Consider the following 25,440-nt stretch of genomic DNA (forward strand, 5'->3'; position numbering starts at 1 on the left):
CGGACCGAATCCGGGAGAGGCGGGGCCGAGGGAGACTCGGGTGGCAGCTCCGGGGCCTCCGCGGCCCGAGTGGCGCGGCGACCGATACGGCACTCTCAGGGGTGCTGAGGGGAGGAGTTGGGGAGTCCCCTTCCCCTCCACTCACCTGGAAGCGGCTACCGCCGGAGCCAAGCTCCAGCTGACCCCCTCCCAATCCAAGCCACGTCAGTTCGGGAAACCCTATCCAAGAAACCTACCACCGCCGCGCCCCGCCGAGGACTCGGCCACTAGCAGTTGGAACGGCAAATGGGATCGGAACGTCCACCAATCAGAGCAACCGGCAGAGCGTTACCTGGGAGACCAGGCACGCCTTGTTTGTATTACGTCAGCAATGACAGAATACAATCAACGTCCGAGAAATCCTTCGCTTCCTCAAAGCAGCAGCCAATGAGTTTTAAGGAATGGGGAGGGGCGGGATCTGAAGCCGGCATGTGCCCCGGAAGGAGAATGGGGGGAGGACCGGAAATGCCAAGGGGTGGGCGGGCGTTCTGGGAAAGGTCAGGTGTTTCTCTCCCTGGTGGGTGTGTCCAAACCCTCCGCCCTGCTGGGTGTACCTGATCCAATTAGTAACGGAGCAGGGGGTTCTGCAGAGACTTTAGACTGAAGTGCAGGAGCTGTCATTAGGTTGCGAACTGTGAGAAGGGGTCGGGGATGTGAGTTTTGCTCTTAAGAGTTGTAAAAACGCTAGAGTGGAAAAGTTGTTCATCTAGTTAGACCTTTTCTATTTGCAATAAAAAATGAGAACCACAGAAGTGACTTGCCCAAAGACAAATAGCATCTTAGTGACAGAACTCGAACTAGTACCTGGTATCCATATCAGCCATGTCTGTAAAGACGGTTGAGAATAGTGAATCGTCCAACACTGCAACATAGACATAGGTAAAAACTTTTTCAACAAGACAAAGCAAGCAAAGGAAACTATCAAGAACCTCAACAGAGAGCGAACAGAATGGGAAAAATTTTTGCAACTATTCCTCCAATTGAGGATTAATATCTAGAACAAATAACCTAGTCAAAAATGGGCACGTGAACTCAATAGACACTTAACAAAAGAAGAAATTTAAATGGCCAATAAATATATTTAAAAATGTTCAACATTATTAGCAATCAGAGAGGTGCAAATCAAAACTACCTTGAGATTTTACCTAACTCCAATTAGAAAATGGCAATAATTCAAAACACAGCAACAAATGTGAGGGTGTGGAGAAGTGAGAACCCGAATACATTCTTGGTGGGATTGTAAATTAGTGCAACCACTTTGGAAAACAGTATGGAGGATCCTCAGTAGAATGGGAAAGAAACTACCATATGATGCATCAATATCACTTCTGAGTATCTATCCAAAAGATTGAAAACCAAACTACCAAACCAATGCATGCATATCTATGTTTATAGCCACACAATTCACAATTGCTAACCTATGGGACCAGCCAAGATGTCCATCAGCAGATGAGTGGATTTACAAAACTATGGGATAAGTGCACAATGGAATTTTACTCAGCCATAAAGAAGAACAAAATTACATCATTTGTGGGGAGACAGATGGAACTGGAGAAGGCAGTCACAAAAAGTAAAAAAATCATATGCTCTCCCTAATATGGGGAAAGCTAGGGAGAAAAAGGGTCATAGGAGAAACTCTAGACTAAGAAAGAAAAACCATAGATGAACAAATAAGACAACCTAACTGGGGGGATGGGAGGACAGAGGGAAATTCCCTTATGTACATGATGTTCATTCACAAACATATCAAAGTCAGTCACTAGCCGGGCGTGGTGGCAAACGTTTTAATCTCAGTATTTGGGAGGCTGGGATAGGAGGATCGCGGTTCAAAGACAGTCTCAACTACTTAGTGAGCCCCTTTGCAACTCAGTAAGATCCTGTTTCAAAATAAAGAAGAAAAAAATAAGGCAGTGGGTGGAGCTTGAAGGTAGAATGCCCCTGAGTTCCATCCCCAGTAACGCAAAAATTTTAAAAATTTTAAAAAAAAGTCAGTCACTAAGCCAAACATGAGAAGGGAGGAGGGGGGAATGGGGTGGAAATTGGGAAAGGGCTAAATGAGTGATGTGTGCATCTATGCTTCTACCATCTTGTACACCATTATGTAATCCCCATGCTTGGGAGGAGGAGGCAGGAGGATCGAGCAGGTTCGAAGCCAGCTGCACTGACGTAAGAGACCCCCTGTTTCCAAATAAAAAGTATAAAATAGATCTGGGAGTGTAGCCCGGAGGTAGAAGGGTTTCCAGGAAACACACACACACACACACACACACACACACACAAACACACATATGTAATAGGTCAGCCCAGAGGTAAAAGGTAGAAGGGTTCCATCCCCAGTACCACCAAAAAAAAAAAAAAAAAAAAGTATGACTACAAGGCACCAATAAAAAGAAAAAAGCTGTATGACTACAATGCACCAATAAAGAATTAAATAAGAGAGTGAATAGCAAATAGAAAAGTGCCCCTTAAGAACTGATGCTTCAGCTACTCCTTAGGCAAACAGATTTGAGGGCTCAGACTCTGGAATGTGAGTTAGTAAGGAGTTCCAGGGAGAGATATGCATACTTTTCTTAAGCTCCTAAGTCAAGGGGGGGAAAAACCAGCCAGCTCCCAATGAATGATCTCTCATTTCAGGTACTTTCTTCACAGTAAAATTATACATATACATATTAGTTTCAGTTTATTGGATCATACTGAGTACCAAGCACTCTGCTAGTCCACTATATATATGCATCCTCATCCCTGAGGCTCAAACGTTTTGTTCAGTAGGTCCTTTTTTCACTACCCAACTTAAATTGTAGAGTACTATCCTTCTTTTTGGTGTTTGTATCCCCCTCTGCATTTTGCCATCTGGTACACTATACATTTTATTTTGTTTCTTTTCTCCTCACTAGATTATTTTTAATCTCTTGATTTTAGCTCTATCTATAGGTCCCAGAACCGTACAAGGTATTGCACCCAACCAGCAAAGCCCTAGCTTGGATCAATTCAACCACGAGTGTATATTAGTTTCTTTAAAGAGTGAGATGCTGCAGGAAATCAGGACAGTGTCAGTATTATCAAAACATCAATGTCATGCACACCACACAATTTGACTTCGCTCTGTCCTCAGGACACTCCCAAATCTTTGATGTTTTTTCAACTTCCTCTCCCATTTTCTACAATATTTATTTATTTTTTGTGGTACTGGGGATGGAACCCAGAGGCCTTCTACTTCTGAGCTACACCCCCAGCCCTATTTTTTATTCTTTATTTTGAAACAGGGTCTCACTAAGTTGCAGAGGGCCTCACTAAGTAGCTGAGGCTGTCGGCAAACCGTGATCCTCCGGTCTCAGCCTCCTGAATGCTGGGATTACAAGTGTGCGCCACCATGCCCAGCTCCTATATTTTTATTTTTTATTTTGAAACAGGGTCTCACTGGGTTGCAAAGGGCCTCACTAAGTAGTTGAGGCTGGCCGCAAATCGCGATCCTCCTATCTCAGCCTCCCAAGTACTGAAATTACAAGCGTGAACCACACACCTGGCTTTTTCCTACCATATTTATTCAAACCTTTAATACTGCCTTCAAGTCCCAACCCCAAATTTACTCCTTCATTTCACAAAATAAAATTCCATCTACCTTAAAGAAAATAGAAGCCATTAGCTGAACATCCTATTGAGTACCCCCCCACACACACAAAGTATAACTTTTCCTATACTTACTTACCAGCTTCCGCCTTAGAATTGATCTCTCAACACACCTCTCTCTCTCTCTCTCTCTCTCTCTCTCTCTCTCTCTCTCTCTCTCTCTCTCTCTGTCTCTCTGTCTCTCTCTCTCTCTCTCTCTCTCTCTCTCTCTCTCTCTCTCTCTCTCTTTGTGGTACTGGGGATGGAACCCAGGGGCTTTCTACCTCCAGACTACACTCCCAGTCCTATTTTATATTTTATTTAGAAACAGGGTCTCACTACATTGCTGAGAGCCTCCCTCACTAAGTAGCTGAGGCTGGCTTTGAATCTGCACAATCCTCCTGTCTCAGCCTCCCAAGCACTGGGATTACAAGTGTGCACCACCGGAGAAGATTTAGAACAAAATGCTTTTGGTAAGTCTTTTTATGGCTCTACCTTCTATTCTTGGATGGGCACAGCATGGATATTCAGTGAGAATTAACAGTGAACAAGATTGAAAGAAGATGGGGAGGAGAAGTTAAAGAGCTGAGTTTTGAATTCTTTTCAATCATAAAGAACAAAAATATCTCATTTTTAGGAAAAATGGATGGACCTGGAGAACATAACGTTATGTGAGATTAACCAGTCACAGAAAGTGAAGGGTCATATGTATTTTTCTCATATGTGGAAGCTAGGGAGAAATTGGGATACATGAAGGACTTCATTGAAAAGAGGAGAAACTTCATTGGAATGAGGAGGAGGGGAGGGAGACTTGATTAAGGGAACACTGCCTTTGACATTAAGTATATACATGAAATTATCAATGTCAATATCAATATTATATACAGGGAGGAGGAGGAAGTGGGGCAGAGATGAGGGGACGCTCACTAAGGACTGTGCATAGATGTCCCTATCACTCTGAACTTCACTGTGATATGTGATAACAAAGCACCAATAAAAGTATATTTTTAAAGAAGAATACAAAGATTAGAATTAACTTAATGCAATTTAACTGAAGCATGTAGGCTTTGAGTGATTGAGAAAATAAAACATAATTAGGCATTGACCCAGAAAATAAGAGGGTAAAGGATCATGGAGGCAGATAAAGCAGTATGTGCATGGACTGACTGGGACATTTGATATGATCTGACTAACCTGATAGGCAAGGAATAGGCCATAAAATGGTGTGCACCATTTTATTCAGAGGAGTCTGAATAATCTGAAACCATGGAATTCTGTAATCAGTTAGGTATCTCTTAGAGAGTGATCATACCCTTAATTTAGAGTAAAATGGGGCTATTAGTGTCAGTAATCCTTGCTACAGTTTGAAGCTGGAATTTTCCCAAAGGCCTCAATCCATAATGCTCTTGCAAGGTTGTGGAAACTACCCGCCCTACTTCTGTTGCTATTTCTCTGTACAAGGCCTCATGAGGCTTCCCTGAAAAGAGTTTGTTATCTAGTCCTTTTTTTATTTGTAAATAGTAGCTTTGGCTAGAAAAATATGGAAAATAAAAATAAAATAGTGATGACAAAGGTAATTATAACTAAATGACAAAAGGACTTTTTAAAATAAAGGCTCATCTATCTGAACTATGCTAGCTTTCTAAAGTAGCTGGGAAGCAGTCTATCGATTTTTATTTTACTTTTTGAATAGATGATATATCATAGGAAATACCAGTCCCTTGAAAGTCTGTTTTAGTCTGGAATGCTACAACAGAATGCCACAGACTAGGTGGTTTATAAACATTTTTATCTAGTTCAGGTAGCTCGGAAGTCCAAGACCAAGGCTTTGTCAGATTCACTGTGATGCAAGCCCACTTCCTGGTCCATATACCCTGCCTTCTCACTGCATGGATGTGGCATCTTTAGTCACATCCATTTTTCCTTTCTGGCTTACTTCAATGGGTACTGAGCCATGTCAATAGTGCTGAATCTGACATCTCTCTAAAGTGCCAGAGCACCGAGGCAAAGCCAAGGCTGAACTGGTGGTCACAACTAGGGTCTAGAATCTATTAAAGATAGAATAGAGATAAGAAGAGGAAACCAGTGACAGCTAGAAAAGTTTTGGGGGAGTACATTTGAACCATGATCGAGCACAAGGTAATTAAGGAAGAAAAAAAGGATCATGGGTCTTAGTTGGAGGAGCCCTGGAGCCCAGGGCTAAAGGCAGGGGAGTAAAGGGTGGGAGGAATGTACTTGTGGTGGTGAAATGATCAACATTATTTTGAGACCATGAGGCTGCCTAGGTGGCCCTTTATGCTATCTCTGCATCTTCCTTATTTTCTCTGTGTTCTCAAACTAATTTCTCATTTTTTTTTCAGTTTTCTGCAACAGAATTCAATAGTTTCATTCTTATAATGATCAAATAATTGCCCATGGGGTTATCATGACTGCCTTGTAATGCTGCCTGTCTCCAGCCAGAGCAGCAGGTCTGCATTCCTTTAACCAGGTAAGCATCAAAAATATAGATAATGGATTACCCTCATCCTCATAACCCTTTCCCAACCAACTCAAATACCCAGACTCACATGAGACATCATCATTTGGCTATTTTCCCTGAAATGTTGTGAACTTTATAGACCCTTGTGGAATGTTAACCTCATGCTGGTAGCTACAGTGTCAACCACTTTTATGTTGATTATGTCCTTTATTCTCATTAACAATCCAACTCTATTTGGTATATTGCAAATAAACGGACATTTAGTGTGGCTAAGTATGTTGCCCAAGGTCGTACAGGTCCTAAGTGGCAGAGCCAGGATTCAAGTTCAGTTATTTTGAGATATAACACGACATTGCAACTGGCTCAAATGTTCTGCTCACTGCTCATCAGGCTGACCCTACCACTCTAGTCATTTGAGTGCCCTTGTCATATTTTCTTCTTTTCTTTTTTCTTGTTTGCAATGGAACTTCTAGAAATTGCCATTATACGGTTGTCATTGCCCAAGACAGCATTCTGGGAGTTTAATGATCCTGGAAGATACTTTGAAGCAGAGTTAGGACTGTTGATACAGGAAGGAATGGTTCAGCTAGACAGTGGATTGCTTCTGGAAAGGGAGAAAGTGGAAAGGAGGCTATTGGTCACCCATTATTGGAATACATATTGAGCACTGGGACATAACTAGTACTCTATTAACATAAAAAGTTAAAAAAAATTGTCTTTTCCCTAATTTTCCCACAGAATCTGGACCCTCATCTCGATGATTTTTATACCTATTCTTAAGTCCAGAGCTGGGACAATGATGTCATCCTTTATTCTGGAGACAGCCTCTAAAGTTAAAAATATTAGGTGCCTTAAGCATGAAGTTGGGAAGCATGATTGTAACAATACAAACTCTCTTAAAGAAAGATTGAGTCATGAACATCTCTTCTGTGAAGTGTAAAGATACCTGGTCACACTTTGGTGCCCATTTCTTTCTCTCCCGTGCTCTCTCTCATTCTCTCTCTCTCTCTCTCTCTCTCTCTCTCTCTCTCTCTCTCTCTCTCTCTCTCTCTCTGTGGTAATGGGGATGGAACCCAGGGCTACACTCCCAGACCTATTTTATATTTTATTTAGAAACAGGGTCTCACGAAGTTGCTGAGATCCTCACTAAGTAGCTGAGGCTGGCTTTGAACCTTGTGCCTATTTCTTGATGAGGGTCTTTCTTGTTAGCTATCTTGTGTCATACCAAATGACAGTTAGAATCTTGTGTCATACCAAATGCTGAGGATAGATGGACTGCAGCTCTGTGAATTGTGTGGGCTCTGTTTCGGTATCCCAAGGAGGCCAATATGGCATGGGGTAGATTTCAGACCCTATGACTCTATGTCACACTTGGCAGTCATCCCTCAAGTCAAATGACTCCAAGAAACAGATGGCAGAGGAAGCTCCCTTTGGGGCTTGGGGCCTTGCTTTTTCTAATATTCCTCCTGGGAATGTTGGCACTTCTCATTAGGCTCTAGACTCATGGACACATTTGGCTTCAGGGAAACTGAGACCAGGCCTGATAACTTTTCTTTCATCCCCTTTAACTTTTTAGTTTAGTATATAGTCGGGTGTGGTGGCTCACGCTTGTAATCTCAGCATTACAGGAGGATCACAGTTCTTGGGCAGCCTCAGCTGCTCAGTGAGGCTCTCTGCAATTCAGTGAGAACCTGTTTTAAAATTTAAAAAAATAAAAAATTGGTTTGGGGGTATAGCTTGGAGGTAGAATGCCCCTGGGTTCCATCCCCTGTACTGCAAATAAAATAAAATAAAATAAAATAAAATAAAATAAAGTTTAGCATACAGAAACCCTTGATGTGTCTTTTTCTTCCTAGCTCCAGGCTCTTGTTCTCTACAAGCCTTGCTATAAAGTCTGTCTCTGAGGTGTAAGAGGTTGAGATTTCAGGGTGTGTTCTGTGTGAAACTATAAGTAGGTGTTCCCTCACCCCCTGCTTCATTAGCTTTGGCATGGGGTGGATGCATGTCAGGCTGGAGCTTAGGAGCACTGCAGATGTGGGGTGAGCAGATGCCTCATTCTTGGGTTTCTCAGAAGCACCAGAGATACCTGGTTCTGCCTTGTTGTTAAGGCACCAATGACTATTTTTCAGATCTCATCAAGCATCCTCAATCGGTACTACTTTGCCCAAAGGCAGGGCTAAGAAGGAAACCCAGCATATGCATGAGGAAGAGTGCTAAAGAAGCCAGGTGTCCTTGCATGGGTGATGGTAGGGATTGCCTCCCAACCATGGTCTCTGACTGGGCGCTATTTTTCAGATAGCTGAAGAAGAGATCGCTGTGTTGACAAAGAACTCTATCAGCTCCAAGAATTTTTCCCCACAGAATCAGTAGGCTCTAGATGTCTTCTGGAGTTTTAGGAGCCAGTCATAAAACCTTGAAGGTGATGGTGGCAAAATGCTGGGGAAGGACAGACAAATGGACTGGGTCATTATGCTGGAATCCCTTTGTCATATTCACTTTTGAAAGGGAATGGAACTACAAAAATATTCATTTCATAAGAACTCACACATTATTACTATATGATTATTGACCATTTATAATATATGAGGAAGTCATATAGAGAGCAATGGTGGGTTAGAGAATCCTAGGGTATCTAGAGCCACAGGTGCAAAGGATCTGAAACCAAAAGAAAAGTCTTAGGAGGTGTGACTAAAAAGATCTTATTTAACATTTATCCAACAAAGATTTAACTAAGCACAGACCACATTCCAGGCACCAACGTGGCTTATTTTGCTTAGGGGGCTGGGATTCACCAAGCTTTGTAATTGAGACTTTTCTAGCCTATCAATTTGAGGAATATTCCTAACATGTATCTTAGAAAATGTGGCAGGCCCCTTCTTTGAGAACTCCAGTTATTATAGAATTTCCTCAAGACACAGCTGTATTTAATGAATTACCATACTAGAACAAAGAGGTCAGTATAACTTAAGCCATATATCAAACTAACATCTCTGATATGCTTCATAGTTACTGTCAGGGACTATGTCATTAAGGCTTGCCCTTACCTATATGCCTACCAAAGAACAACACCAGGATTAACAGTCACCCCACCATTGCTGATGTAAGTGCTATATCTGAAGATTTTTCATGTAAAACAGATGCTGTGAGAAAATTTATAGACTCCTCAAATATCTGTAACTGTGTCCTAGCTATGTTCTGCTCATTAAATTTTCCTTGATATCTCTCCTCTCTCTCTCTCTCTCTCTCTCTCTCTCTCTCTCTCTCTCTCTCTCTTTGGGTATTGGGGGTGGAACCCAGGGGCGTTTCTAGCTCCGGGCTACACTCCCAGACCTATTTTATACTTTATTTGGAAACAGGATCTCACTAAGTTGCTAAGAGCCTCCCTCACTAAGTTGCTGAGGCTGGCTTTGAACCTGTGCGATCCTCTTGTCCCAGCCTCCCAAGCGTGGGGATTACAAGTGTGCGCCACCACACCCGGGTTCCTTGATCTTTATCAGGCCATCATGTCCTAATTTAAGAGACTTTCTTCATTTGCTACTTTTGATTATTAAGAATATTGCTTATAAAGGTGTATTTAACTTAGGCTTAAAACCAAGATATTAACAAGGTTTTTTTTTTTAAATTAAGTTTATAGAGCCTGGCATGGTGGCACATGCTGGTAATCCTAGCATTTGAGAGGCTGAGACAGGAGGATCACGCACAGTTCGCAGACAACCTCAGCTACTTAGTGAGCCTTCGTAACTTAGTGAGATCCTGTTTCAAAATAAACCCTGTTCAAAATAAAGAATCAAAAATAGAGCTGGGGGTGTAGCTCAAAAGTAGAATGCCCTTGGCTTCCACCCCCAGTACTGCAAACAAACAAACAAAAAAAGAAAACAAACAAACAAAAAAAAAACAAATTTACAAACTTCCTTCTGATTCCAGAAGAAAATTCATCCTGGACTGTCCCTGCCCTATTCTTTTCAGCCCTCCTGATTACCATCCTTCTCACTTCCCTTCTTTATACACATTTTAATTTGGCCAACAGGCACAATAAATACCAGTTGATTAATATGAATGAAGGCTGCATAATTCATAGGCCTAGTAATAAGATGCCTCATGAGTTTCTGTGGGAACCAGGTGTTGAGTCTTAGAATCTCAGGAAACCCTTTTCTACTACTATATGTGATGTCCTCCTAAACCTGCATAGCACCGAAGGGGCACATTCTAGAGCTGTCCTTCTAGAACTTTGCCTAAACTGTCTTGTCCTACCTATGTTGTTTAATCTTGTATCTTACATAAAATCCTAGCACACTTAAAGTTGTTTAGTTCTCTTAATGGCAGGACAAGGGCAAGCCTACTTTTGCATGTATGTTGAATTCGTACTCAGCATAATAGTTACTGAGTGCGTCTTTCATGATAAACTGGTTGAACAGATACAGTGGGGTTGTTTTTTTTTTTTCCATTTCCTCTGCCTAACACACTCCTCTCCTGCTCCTTCAACTGGTTAGTTCACGGTTCAATTCATTTCTTTGAGAGGCTTCTCTTGACCACCTCCTGACTAATTAGTGACTCTCAAGTGCACACCACCCCCTGCAAAATAACAGTCATCACGATTTATATCATTTCTCTGTTTAATATCATCTCTTCTACTGGATTTTTTTTTGGGGGGGGGGTGGTACTGGGGTTCCTGGAAGCCCTTCTACCTCCAGGCTACACTCCCAGACCTATTTTTACATTTTTATTCGGAAACAGGGTCTCCTAAACCAGCACGCGCGGCTGGCTTCGAACCTGCGTGATCCTCCTGTCTCTGCCTCCCAAGTGCGGGGATTACAAGCATGCACCACCATGTCCGGCCTCTCTTCTACTGGATTTTAAACTCCATTATCAGAGACTGTTTTCTGGATCTAGCACAGTATCTTTTACATTATAAATATTTATAAATGAATTGAATAATGTATCTTAAGAGTTTAACATCTCTGATATAATAGATACCTGGCCAAATCCTGAGAACTCAGTTTTTTGAAGTTATTAACTGTGCCTCTCAGCTTATATAATGCATAATGGGAGACCTTAAAAATGTTTTAGGGCAGTATCCCAAGCCTCAAAGAGGGCTTCCATAAAGTGGACAATGCATTTGCATACAATTTAATAACTATATATATTCCAAGCCACCAACAAGAGTGAGTGGGTGAATGAATGATTAAGTTGAAATGAGTTAAGTAGTTCATTTTAGATTAATATAAATCTAGGTTTAACTTTGGACAAGTCAATATTTCTCAGGTTTAATTTTCATATCTGTAAAATGGCAATTTTAAATGTTCCTATCTGATAGAATTGCTATGAGGATTAGAGATAATTCCTAGCATAGAATCTGGAATATACCAAACAAGAATGTTAACTATTTATTATTATTAGCTTCCTAGAGAGGGCCAAGATGGATGTTTTGATAAAGGATCTCTGAATAACATACCCTTATATTCCCAATAGACTAGGGACTAGTCTAATTTAAAAGATTAAAAAAGACTAATTTAAAAGATTAATGCTGAAATAATCATCTTAGATGAATAGTTTTCGAAGGTTTGGGTTTCAGGACTCCCTAGCTTAGTGAAGACCCCAAACAACTTTTGTTTAGGTGGGTTACGTATGGTGATGTGCTGGTGTTTAACAGTCAGGAAAAATGTTTCTCCAGTAGAAACTTTTGGCTTTGTGGCATTTACTAATTTCTGTGGTATGGTCACCCTACCATGGCTGATTTCAAGCTATCCATAAACCGTCATCGAATGTGGACAGATGTGCAAGGACACACATTCACATTTTCCCCCATAGATAAAATAGGTGTATTTATTTTGTCTTAAATATATTTAATTAAAAATTATATATAATTATAATATATAATATACATACCAAAGCCCATACTTTTTCAGATCTCCCTAGTTTTTACTTGCTTTTTTCCTGTTCTAAGATTGCATCTAGAATACTGTATTACATTTAGTTATCATGTCTTTTTAGGCTCCTCTTGGCAGTTTTTCAGACTTTCCTTGTTTTTGATAACCTTCATAGCTTTGATGATTACTAGCCAGGTTTCAGTAGAATAACTCTTAATCAGAGACATTAATTTTCTGATATATCTTTCATGATTAGACTGGGCATACACTTTTGATAGGAAGAACTCAGAAGTGAAATACCATTCTTACTGCATCATATGAAGTGTGACACATTTCTGCTGATGAGGAAACAGACTCAGGGAAGGGCAGTGAGCTGCCCTAAGCTAAGAGGGTCTGGTGCCCATCTGAATCAACGTCTGCTTGATCTCCAAATCCACAGTCCTTTCTATACAATTTATTTTTAACAAACAACTAGATTGCAATATTCCTAAAATTTTTAACAATTATCTTTGGTAAAAAGAAGAGAAGGCTGTAGTAGCATGTCACTAGATATTCTGATACTCCTTAAAATACTTCTGCATTGGAACTGGAGAAACATTTTAAAATACAGATAGGCTGATTTAAAAGTAACAACTATATGCTGGCATAAAGAACCTATTTTTTTTCACACCCCTGCCCTAATTTTTATTCTTTGTTTTGAAATAGGGTCTCACTGAGTTGCAAAGGGCCTCACTAAGTAGCTGAGGTTGCTCACAAACTGCGATCCACCTGTCTCAGCCTCCTAAATGCTGGGATTACAAGCGTGCACCACCATGCCCAGCTTTAAAGAACCTATTTTTATGAAAATTATATTTTACAAAGTGAATGTTTTAAAGAATAGCACTGATCTAATTTTTGAAAATCTTTTTTTGAACCTGGCTTAATAGAAGACAGCTGGATTCTCATATCTGCTTCTGTTGTGATACATTATTTTGTTTGAAGTATATGAATAGAATCCAGTTTTGCCCAGATAAAAGAGAACACTTTAATAGTCTTTGGAAATAGCCGTGGATATTTTTTCCAAGCCAAACTCAACAAGCAGTAATTTATCAACCCTGGTTGGAAATTATAATCATCTGAAGGGCTTTTTAAAGTGTATTAATAATATAAATTCTTATTCTAAACGTGTGTGTGTGTGTGTGTGTGTGTGTGTGTGTGTATGTGTCTGAGTTACATTCCTAGCCCTAATTTTTTATTCTTTATTTTGAAACAGGGTCTCACTAAGTTGCAGAGGGCCTATACCTGAGGCTGGCTGCGAACCTGTGATCCTCCTGTCTCAGTCTCCCAAGTATTAGGATTACAAATGTGCCACCACGCCCGGGCTAAATCTTTATAATTTGCTTTCTCAGTAATCATAATTTTTTTTCCGTAACAATAATAAAAAAATTATTTCTGGTTTAAAAATGATCTGGTTCCCTCCAGGGCGAGCAATTGCACAAATGTCCACTGAGTCTGGTCCAGGGATTAAGGAAGGGAAGGTCTTAAAAGGTAACAGGGGGATTGCTACCCCAGTCTCAGGGCCCCAACTCCCCAACCCCATTGCATTTTATAAAACACTCCTCATCCTTTTGAAATCGGTGGTTTAAAAAATGTCCATGCAGGGGAGGGGAGCCCCTTGAGGGAAGGAAGGTGGCCACCTGGGGCCCTTTGGTGTAGGCACAGAGGTGTGGGGGAAGGGAGGTGCCAAAGGCTCACACAGAAATCTCATAGGTGGTGCCACCCATCCCTGACATCTTCTTGACTCCTCCCCTCGTGGGGCTACTGAGAGGCGGCTGGCCTGGGCCAGGGGAAGCTGAGCTGCCCTTTGGATTTGCTGTAGACGGTTTTGAGCTGTACTTCATCTTTGGGTGTCAGTAATGGCTGCAAGGCCACTTCCTCTGTCTCAGAGACACCGAGTGGGGCTTTTTGGCTGCTATAAGACACAGATCGGCCCAGGTACGGGGCAGGTGAGCCTGGTTCAGGGGACCCTAATCCCCGGCTCCGTAATCCATCTGGCTTGCCAAAATGCGGAACAGCTGGGCGTCCCAGTGGAGTCTTGCCCAATGGCAACCTCTTCAAATCATCTGAGGAAGAACTAGTGCGAGGTGCATGGCCTGAGCCTGTTATTGACTGGATGCCCGAGTCCCCCAGGCCTGGTTCTTCCTCAAGGCCCGGAAGTGGGGGTGACTGGCGCAGCAGCTTCTCCCACCTCTAGAGGGAGGCCACAATGTGGCACGACAGATTGTCATAACGAACTGGTGAGGGCTCTCGATGTGCTGGGGCGGTTGGCACCAAAAATGGGTGCCTCTTGGCTTCCCGCTGCTGGGCCAGCCGGGCTGACAGGAAGGGAGAGGTGTAGCCTACAGGAGGGTCTGGCTCAGGCCCTGCCTGCACTGACTCGAAATCAGGGCTGTTGTAAGAGAGGCTTCCGTTGCGTGTCTGGTTGGCCAGACTCTTGTAGGAGGTGGAGGTGGTGGCTTCTGAACGAATGGACTGCAGCTGGCCCAGCTCAAAGCCTGTGCCCTGGGCGGACTTGAGGCTGGAGGAGCGGGAGCCACTGGACAGCGGATCAAAGTGAAAGCTTTTGCCAAAGGTGGGAGAGCGGAAGCTCTCTGGCTCCAAGCTGGGCTCTGAGTGGTAGCTGGGATGGTGGCTGCTTTCTGCAATTGAGGTTGGTTCCTTTAAGCTGTCCCCACAACTTAACTTGGCGCTGGAGGAATGAGACATGGCAGCTGATGTGCTGCTGCTACTGTAACCCGGTCAGTACTTGTACATGGTAGGGGTGGGGGGGCTGTCCTTGCCCAAGAGGCTGCTATCTTCATTAGTAGCCAGGCTGAGGTGTGTTCGCAGCCCTGTGCAACGGCTCAGGTCCGGCTTGGGAGGTGGCGGTGGTTCTGCATCAGCAGACTGGCTTTCTGTTATCTCCAGGCTTCCTTTAGACTTAGTTCTCCTCAGCTCTCTCTGGATGCCATTATCCATTATCTTCACAGTTTTCTGCCCATCTGACACTTCTGGTCGAAGGAAAGGAGGTCTGATTACAATTGTCTTCTCTTTCTTTGGTCTCCCCAAATACCTGGGTGCTGGAGAGCTGCAGAGTACACGGCTAACATTGTTACAGCAGCCATTGGTGAAGGGGTTCACGCCGCCTCGGAATTTACCCGTAACCTGCTCATTGGTTGTGCGTCCCCTCGCCACCAGCACCACATGAAATCCTGTGAGGCCAGCTACAGGGATGAAGAATAAGCCAGCCACACACATCACTGCCATTGTGACAGCTGTGCGAACCCCTGAGAGTTCCTCTAGGTGGTAGAGGACATAAAGGAGGCCAAAGCCAAACACACCCATAATGTGGGCTGTCAGGGAAAGGAGGAAGAGGAAGAAATAACGGTAGTTCCGGCAACCAATACAGTTGTTCACCCAGGGGCAGTGATGATCGAATTCCTCCACACAGTTGTCACAGACACTGCAGTGGGAGCATCGAGGAGGACGGTAGAAGCGGCAGGTGGCACACCACTTCATGCGCACCTGGATGTCCTTGATCTCCACTGTTTTGTAAAGGGGAGCTCGGAAATCATCTTTGTCCTCATCCTCCTCAGCTGGAGGGAAAATCCCTGGGTCCATGAAAGTGGCCATGCTGAAATTGGCCAGCACAAAGAGAAACATAATCGTATTGTAGATGGGCACTGCAGGTGACACATACACGCTTAGTCCTGGACACGTAAAGGCAAAGAAGAGTGTTGTAGCTCCCACTAAAAAGATGGCGGCTGCTGAGACCGGGACATACTTGCTGGGTTTGAATCTCTTTCCAGACTCTGCGGGCATGTTGGAGCTCTGATGGGAGATCTGCCCTGCTGCATAGTCCAGGCCCATGCGGCGGCAGAACAGACAAGAAAATGGGCCGAGGGAACCAACAGAGAGAAAAACCAAACCAGGGAAAACAGAAGATGTGAAATGATCACCCTTTCCCCTCCCAAACAAAACCGAAGGTCAGAAGATCTTAAATGAGGGAAAGCACATGGGAGGGGGAAAGGTGATTTTAAATGACGAATAACCACCTCCCCAGAACAATGCAAAAGGGGAGAGTAAGAAACACAGCTTGTGCAGTGTTAAAACTGGAGACACACAGTAGGCTGCACACATGCAAAGAGGTGCGGGTGGAGAACATGGACGCTTGGACAGGTCAGGCGAGAGCTCATGGAGGGAGGCAGGTCTTCAAAGGGAAAGAAGCGGGCATTATCAGGGTAGGGCAGAAAGTGACTGGGACGAAAAAATTCTTCTCAGGCAATACAGGAGATACAGGAGTCCCTCCGCCACTGCACTGCCACAAAATGTGAGCGACACCTAAGAGAAGTGTGCCCTGTGCTTCTATTTTAATTCAAGAAGGAACCCGGGCCCCTTTCCAGCTTTAAAAAGAAGCTGTTTTCACTGCAGTCCTTGTCCCTTTCAGGCCGTCTCCTCAATGCCACACTCCCACACCTTCACTTCATCAGAGCTTGGGGTCTGGCAATGGTGGTTTAATTTTATTTATTTTTCTCTTGATGGCCAAAGCTGGACAACAGCTGTTACAGGATTGAGTTGTAAATCCTTTTCTTTGAAGGGGGAGGGAGAAGAAAGAACACAAGTTTGTCTGTCTTCAATCTCTTTTTGTTATTCCCAAACCTGTTATGGGCTCCGTTTCCTACAGAGTTCATGCAAAACTAAAGGGAAAATTAAAATCCTTGAAGCCATGTTCTTCCTAACAAGAAGAATAAGATGAAGAAATAAATTCCACCTGATGATACTTTAAAAGATTACTGTGGATTTAAAAAGCAAAGTAAAGATGTCCCCGTTTCCAGGTTAGTCAATGTCTCCAATCTTGCTTCAATCTGGGGCTTTCCAGATGCAGAGTTCAACTGTGTTGTGGTACCTCACTTCCCATTTCAGGGTTTTCATAGAGCCAACCTTCCTGCCCCACAAAGAGATTCCTATAGGCAAAATGCTGGCAAACACGTTCGGTCTCTGTTTATCAAAAGTCGTACGAAAAGCACGGCGCACCCCGGTGGGGCGGGAGAAAACAGGTAACAGGGGGAAGCCTGAGCCCCAACAAGTCTCAGCAAAGTGGGGCAGGAGCCCGCGCGGCCGCGCGATGAGGGAGCGCACCAGTGTCCCCCCCACCCTCACCCCCGGCCCGCGGCCGGCCGGGGCGGAGGGCCCCAGTAATCATAATTTTAAAAGCACCCTAGGTAGTACTTCTTAAATATAACATAAATGCAGATCACTCAAAGATTTTATTCCACTCACATTCTGACTTAGTAGATATGAGTAACACTTGGGATTTGACTTAACAGCTCTGAGTTGATGCCAATACTGCTGGCTCATGAACTGTACGTAAGCCTAGCAAGACTCTGGTGATTCTTAAGGGGCAAACAGGCTTGAGAACCCAGCCAAAGAAGAGCTTGCTAATTATTGATGGATTCAGGTATGCAACAAGAAAAACAAACCAGTAAAAAAAAAAAAAGAGAAGTCCTCTTCAGAGACTGAAATTGAGAGAGCTTTGTCAGGTCTTTGGAGATGTTAATATATATTTCTGGAGAAAAGTGGGTAGAATCTATTTTAATAATTAACAATCAATTAATAAAAGGAGTGAGTTCTTTGCAGAATGTTTTACATAAAAACTTGGAATCTCTGTCTACAATACTGTGGAGGAAGGGAAGAAAAAGGAGGAAGAGAGGTAAAGCAGGAAGGAATGAGAAAATAAGCTACCACTTACGGGCTATATGCAGACTTCTCCTTAGCATCATTTAGTAACAGAAAAAAGTGGTGTGATGTACATACATTGTGGATAAAAAGAATGACTCTAAATTTTGACCATAAAATGTTATGTCTAGTCAAACTGCCCTTTAACTGTAAAGGCTAAAGGCAGATATTAAGTGTATAAAAAAGTTCAAGAACCCTCCTTGACAAAATTGTGAGTACAAAATCCAACCAAGAAGTGTGTCTTGGTCAGGAGTCTCACCACTGTAATCCAAAAACAACTGACCACAACGCTTAGAGGTAGGAAGATGTATTTGCTCAAAGTTTTTGGAGATTTTAGAGGTTCATTCCATGTCAGGTTGGGTCTGTGATGCTCAGGGCATGACAGCGGGAAGCCGAGAGGGAAAACGTGAGCTCGGTGCTTACATTAGGGAGCTGGAAGCCAGAGAAGGAGAATGGAGAGGAAAGATATAATCTCCAAGGCCATTACCCCTAGGGACTCCTCCTTAGCAATCTAGCCCCACTTCTAACATTGCTTCCTTGTTCCTGTGAGGGCTTTGGGAGGCATTCTAAATCCAAATCATTACAAGGTGATTCAAAATACTCAGAAATTGAGAAGTAATAATAGAAGACTGGTAGTGGGCACTGAACCTATTTCACTATAAAATAGAGACTGAACAATCGTGGGGGTTAAGGTAATAGAAATGTTCTATACAATTAAATTAAAAAAATTAAAAGGGCTGGGGGTGTAGCTTGGAGGTAGAATGCCCCAGGGCTCAATCCCCAGTAACACACACACACACACACACACACACACACACACACACACACACACACTCACACTTAAAAAATAAGTAAAAATGGCAAGTCTCAAGTAAGAGAAAGAAACCCTGTGTGCTAAATTCTTTCCCATGCAACCAAGTTCCCTCAATAGATCTGTGGTGGGTCTAGGGTAAGAATTTCCTCCCGGAAGTAGCAAACTTTTACTTTGTATTTGCAAAGAATTTTTGGATGCAAAATGACTTCTTCTTCATCCTCTAAAGTTTTTGTTTATACCCTTCGCTCAGTTATATTGAATCCTGTATTGTGTCCAGGACTAGTTTTTCATATCTCCCTCATTCCTTTCTTACATACAGTGGATATTTGCCTGAGTCTTGGAGGTAAGAGAGCTTGGTTTTCCTGCTCTAGCATCCTTTTAAGGCTTTCAAAATAAGGGCTTGGGGAAGGCAGTGTGGCTTTGGAAATGGCACCAGTAGCAGGATATCATCTCAGGTTTGCTTATGCCAACAAGGAGGTCTCTTCAGGTCTCCTGTCTTGCTCCCAGCCTTTCTTGTGGTCATTTGGTAGTGGTCCTAATTCTCCTTCTTTTCTGGGACTCCTAAATATTCTAACGGGACATGCTGGCTACACCTGGTATTTAGGAATCTGGTTGAATTTTAGCTGATTTCTGCGTACCTAATCATCTTTCTCCTGTGCTGTATTAGAGATGAAATATTTCATTTTACAGTTATCAAGTTCCATCTTGGTTTACTTGGTTGGCCTGAGGCCATATTTATCTAACAGGTTTAAGAAAATTGTTACAGATAATCTGGCATTTTTCTTTAAGTCAAAGCAACATTCTCATCTATTTCCCTACATTCTAAGTAAAACCAGAACTCTCATCTACTTTTTTTTTTTTTTTTTTTTTTTGCAGGTCTGGGGATGGAACCCAGAGGCATTTGACCTCTGAGCTACTTCCCCTGCCCAATTTTTTATTCTTTATTTTGAAACAGGGTCTCACTGAGTGCAAAGGGCCTCACTAAATAGTAGCTGAGGCTGTCCACAAATCACGATCCTCTGGTCTCAGCCTCCCAAATGCTGGGATTACAAGCATGCGCCACCACACCCGGCTCATCTACTTATTTTTATAGGTAAATTATATATATTCCTTTGTCAGTTATAACTGAAAATCCCATTATGATTTTGAGTAGAATTTTATTAAAATTAACTTTGGGAGAATAGATATATTTGGTCTTCCCATCCAAAAATACTGGTATTTCCACTCATTTACACAAAGAGAACCTTTCAGGTTCTTTATGATATGATGTCATGACTTACCACCTGTTGTAACGCAAATTCTGTATAATTACTAACACAATTGAGTTGGCTTCTGATATAAAATACAATTAAAGGTAAATAGGAAAATGAGGTTAGAACCACATAAGCATATATATGTTCAGGATCATAACAAAAGTTAAGCAGTATATTTAGCTCTGAGACTCCTAAGAGACAAAAAGGGAAATAGCAGATTAATTATCACAATTTAATAAAAAGAATGCAATTTTATTTGGAGAAATTTTTCTTGCATTGAACCAAAGTTGGATTTGTGTAATTCCTTTAGAAATAACAAAATAGAAAACAACCACCTCTTTACAGAAAACAGTAAAATGTCCTTCAACTGACCACTTCTTTTCCTCACTTTAATAAAGGCCAAATAAACATCTCCTATAAAATAATGTTACCTTAATAAGCACACTTAATAAATACCTTCTACAAAATAAAAACAAGAATTATAAATAACAAATGTGAAGATTAAATAATACTGGCAAATTCTGCAGAACAATATTGAAAATTTATTTAGAGAAAATGTTTAGTTGGAAACACATCAGAAATGAAAGAAATTTCACATTTCATATAAAAAATAGAACATACTGAGTTTAGTTCTACAATCAAAGTCACACAATGTATGTATATGGCCAGAGATGGGTGTAGAGCAAAGAAGAGAACTGAAAGAGAGGTAGATAACTCTTTGCTTATGTGTGCAAGTCTTGTTTTGAGAGGAACCTCCAGGAAAAAATGAATTAGAATAGCCTCAGTCTACCAGCCTTCCAGAGGTAGGACCAATAAAATTTCCTGAAATACAAGATTTGTATCAAATTTTATAGTAACTCTCTAAGAGGGTTTGGTCCCACCAATGAATAAAGTTCCTAATTCTATGCTAAGTTCATCCTTTGGAACATCAATCTCATCGCCTGCTTCTTCTCCCAGCTTCTTCCACCAGGGTGCTTGTATGTGTTTCAGGGTGGTGAGATGAGCCTGCTTGGCCTTGGCTGCCACAGGCCTGGATCTACTTATGAAGAGCTCAGGTTCTTTCCCTTCTGCCTCCTTCAGACTTGGTGCCTCTGTAGTAAATAGAAAATGAAAATGAATGGGTAAGTAGAAGAGTCCTGTGCCAAACAATAGGAACTTGAAAATACAGGGCTGGAATTCTATAGCAGGCAGGGATGGGAACTGTGAAATCTGTTATCATTGCTAACTGTGGGTGGTATATTCCTATTCAAAGTTGTAGGTGTAGTTGATAGCAATACTTCCAGTTCCCAGGCCACTTTTGTATTTAAAAGAATGAAGATGTAGATTTTTGTTATTAAGAGAACAAAAAATTTTATGAAATTCTTCATTAAAATTATTAAATATTCTATAAGTGAATGGTATTGTAACTACTGCCATCACCTACTTATTAAATATGACCAAAAGATTTTGGGATTACAAAGTAGAATCTATCTAGTTGTCTCAGCATCTTTTTTTTTTTTTTTTAAGAACTGGGGATTGAACACAGGGGCATTCTACCTCTGAGCTACACTCCCAGCCCTATTTTATTCTTTTATTTTTGATGCAGGGTCTAAGTTGCTAAGGATGGCCACGAACCTGCAGTCATCCTGTCTCAGCCTCCCAAGTACTGAAATTACAAGCATGTGCCACCATGCTAGGTGTATCTCTGAAATCAGTAACTTTAAGCTGACACAGATGAATGTTAGCAAGGCTGGGAGACTTACATAAGGAGGTTACAGAATCTGAAAATATTGTGTGCTGGTATGATCTAGAAATTTCCTGAGGACAGGAGTTAGGTAAAATGCTATTAATGGTATTTTCCTTCTGAAAATTTTTGATGTTACATATCTTGCTTAGGTTGTTTCTCTTATGAAACACACATGGAAGGAGCACATACTCATTAATTGTTCGATATTGGTGCTGATCTGAGCCATCAGAGCTTCTCTGTGTTGCTGGGCTCTTTCTTCTAGGGCCCTGCCCATAAAGTAGTGTTGCAGTCGTTCTTGAGCTTGGGCATGGAGCTCCCTGCTGGCCACATCTGACATCTGAGAACTCTAGAAGCACAACAAAGAAATACTTGTCATAAGGAGGACATATAGCCAAGTGTGGTGGTGCAGACCAGTATTTGGGAGGTTAAGACAAGAAGATCACAGGTTCAAGGACAGCCTTAGCAACATAGTGAGACTCTATTTCAAAATAAAAAGTAAAAAGAGCTGGCGGGATATAGCTTGGAGGTAGAGTGTCCCTGGGTTCAATCTTCAGCACCATAGAAAAAGGACATACATATTAAAGTGTGTTTCACTCAATAGTTTAGCAGATATACTAGAATTCTTAGCTGTCTCTCACTTTACCAATACAATTTTATGACTGATGTCTACCTTGTACTCTTGTGCAAGTATTAGCTTCTTAAAAACAGCTTTAGATAAAAATGCAGACGGGGTAGTTTCTTTTTGGCATACTTCCACGTATCACTTCTTCAGATAGTGTGGTAATATGTATGAAGAAATAAGATTGAGATCATAGTGAAATTTACAATAGTTTGGTAGAGACACTGGCCCGGAAGAGAAGTATTAAGACCAATCCCTTTTGTTCTGTACCCCATCAAAAATACTATCTTACTTCTGAACCCATTTGTACTCCCAAACTTATCTAAGCCATAATGTTATAACTGTTTCTGGTTTCACAGAATGAGGATCCAAATCAGCTAAGAGACCATATACCTCTGTGTGTGTGTGTGTGTGTGTGTGTGTGTGTGTGTGTGTGTGTGTATTGCTAGAGATTGAACCAATAGACATTCTACCTCGGAGTTACATCCCTAACCCTTATTATTTATTTTTTATTTGAAAACAGGGTGTCCATAAGTTGCTGAGAGCCTTGTTAAGTTGCTGAGGCTGAGACAGGAGGACGGTAGGTTCGCAGCCAGCCTCAGCAATTTTGGGAGGCCCTCAAAAACTTAGTGAGATCCTGTCAGTCTCTCTCTCTCTCTCATATACACACTCTGTCACTGGGTACATAGACATTTAGAATTCTTAGTGTGTGACAGTAATTCTGTCTTCACAATTACATTATCACCTTATCATTATACTTTGTTTTACCTTTTCATTTTTCATATTTAAAATATTTCTTATAGTCAATATAGTCAGATTTTACTTTTCGTGTTCACACCATTTACATTTATAGTAATATGGTCATGCTTTAGTCCACCATCTTGATATTTTCCATTTGTTCCATAACTATCTTTAATATTTCTTCTCTTTCTGCCTTCTTTTTAGTTAATCAAGTATATTTTATGACTCAATTAAATTTCTTTTGTAAGCTTATTAGCTATAATTCTTTGCTTTGTAATTTCAGTGGTTGCTTTAGAATTCAGAGTATGCATCTTTACCATATCAGTCTACTTTTGAGAAGTAGTATACTACTTCAAATACAAATATCTTTTAGTCATACAGACCTATTTCTCCATTCTTTGCTTTTATGCATTTTAACTTTTTTTTCTGGTGCTGAGGATTGAATCCAGGGACATTATACCTCTGAGATATACCCCTAGTCCTATTTTATTTTTATTTTGAAACAGGGTCTAAGTTGCTCACTAAGTTGATGAGCTGGCCATGAACCTGAGACCCTCTTGCCTCAGCTTCCCAAGTACTAGGATTATAAGCGGGTACTACCAAGCTCAGCTTGCATTTTATTTTTTAGTATATTATAAATAGTACTATAAATTGGTTTATTTTTGTTCAAAACAAGGGCCAGTAAACTAAAACCAATAGCCTGTCTTTGAAAATTGTTTTACTAAAACAGATACTCTGTTTACATATAATCTATAGCTGCTTTAGTCCTACAAATAGCAGAGATGAATAGCTACCATAGAGGCTGAATGGCCTGAAAAACTGCAAATATTTATTATGTGTTATACATTACAATAGTCTATTTTATAAAAAATTATATAAGTATAAAACCTTATGTAAATAGGAGGTTTTACTTATATCACTAGGCTGAACTTTGCTATCTAAATTATTATTTTCTGGTACTGGGGATTGAACCTATGGCATTCTTCTGAGCTACACCCTCAGCCCTTTTCAATTTTTATTTTGAAATAAGCTTTTGCTAGGTTGCTGAGGGCCTCACTAAACTGCTGAGGCTGGCCTAGAATCTGTGATTCTACTGTCTCAGCCTCCCAAGTACTAGGAAACAGGTATGTGCCACTATACTCAGCTCCAAATTAGTTTTTTTTTTATTTTTTAAGAATTCAGAAAGAAGCAAATAATATATAATTTGCAGTACAGTGGTCATAGAAAGTAAAAGATAAGGACATTTGTGTTGGGTAAAAAGGTGTCAACAGTATTACAGTCATGAAATCAGAAGATACACTCAAATGTTCTATCTTATTGGCTTCTGGAGGCTTTTTAAACAGTCTAGCAAATATAAGTTCTCATATGTGTTTGAGTGAACAGATGTATGGATGAATGTCCACTGACTGACATCTATATAAGTTGTTCTTAGAAGTTTAAAATAGCCAAAATTTTATTGTACTATAAAAGAAGCAATGACCAAATCTTATTGGTGTAATAGAGGAAATAACTGATTTGAAGCAAAGTCCCTTTTCTACTAAACATACCTCTTGTGGCCATGTCATTATAAATTACCTTATATCAATAATAAATGTGCATATATATGTATGTATATATGAAAGGCGCTGCTCTGTTGGTGAATACCATGCAACAGAATAATGTAACATGGAAATTATGGCAAAAAAGCCTGCATACTGGATGTCTTCTGACATAGTCATCCACTTGTTGCTTCAGTTCAACTCTGCGTGCATCAGTGAGTTCTTGGAGTCCTTGCCAATGAGCAAGTCTCTTTCTCTTACGCCGCTTTGCTAGGAATTTAAGAACCTGGAAGGGGGTAAGAGAAAAAGGTTTGTTATTTTTTTTCCCTTGAGTAAGAGCTATCTTCTCCTTACATCATACAGTAGTACCACTATTGCGACAGTGGTTAATTCTAAACAGGTATGAGGAGGGAGATGGGACTGTGATGGACTGAGGAAGGGCAGCAACTTTTTTTTGGTATTGAGGATTGAAGCCAGGGGTATTTTACCTCTGAGCTACACTCCAGACTTTTTTACTTTTTTATTTTGAAATAGCGTATCACCAAGTTTCTGAGAATCTTGCTATGTTGCTAAGGCTGTTCTTGAATCTATGATCCTCCTGCTTCAGCCTCCCAAGTACTGGTATTACAGGCATGCACCACCATGCCTGGCAAGGCAGTGACTTTTTAAATATACACATGCTTCTTGACTTAAAATGGGGTTATATCCTGATAAACTCACTGTAAGTTGAAAATGTATTAACCTATTTAACATCATAGAATGGTTTCTACTAATGCATGTTACTTTTACACCATTGCAAGGCAAGGATCATAATTTATATTCTTCTGTAATGCTTTAATTTTTTTATAAATATATTTGAATATTATTTTGTGCTAAGCAATGAAGGTAAAACAAACACTGAGTCTAGTCTCAATTATAGTTTTTTTTATATACTAAATTGTTTGATTTGGGAAAGTCACCTGATATCTACAGAATAGGTTTTATGCCTACAGGGCCCTAATTAT

At 41.1% G+C, this 25,440-nt stretch overlaps 2 protein-coding genes across 2 annotated transcripts in view; both read right to left on the reverse strand.

Annotated features, from left to right (window-relative positions):
• Window positions 1-13,721: 13,721 nt before the first annotated feature.
• Window positions 13,722-15,831, reverse strand: LOC308263797 (palmitoyltransferase ZDHHC5-like; the record flags this gene model as incomplete). Its single annotated transcript, XM_080696860.1, is given in 4 exon segments — window positions 13,722-13,827; window positions 13,829-14,220; window positions 14,224-14,769; window positions 14,773-15,831. Coding segments are annotated over 4 exon segments (2,103 nt in total).
• A 4,842-nt stretch (window positions 15,832-20,673) lies between these two features.
• The window catches only part of IQCB1 (IQ motif containing B1), a gene marked incomplete at both ends in the record, with an annotated part of 39,166 nt that continues 34,399 nt past the window's right edge, over window positions 20,674-25,440 (reverse strand). The window contains 3 exons of the mRNA XM_080696529.1: window positions 20,674-20,903; window positions 21,728-21,884; window positions 24,594-24,722. Of these exons, the coding sequence (XP_080552655.1) occupies window positions 20,674-20,903; window positions 21,728-21,884; window positions 24,594-24,722 (516 nt within the window). The remainder of the gene's footprint in view (window positions 20,904-21,727; window positions 21,885-24,593; window positions 24,723-25,440) is intronic.

This window comes from Muscardinus avellanarius (assembly GCF_963383645.1).
Source record: "Muscardinus avellanarius genome assembly, chromosome: 5".
Lineage (NCBI taxonomy): Eukaryota > Metazoa > Chordata > Mammalia > Rodentia > Gliridae > Muscardinus > Muscardinus avellanarius.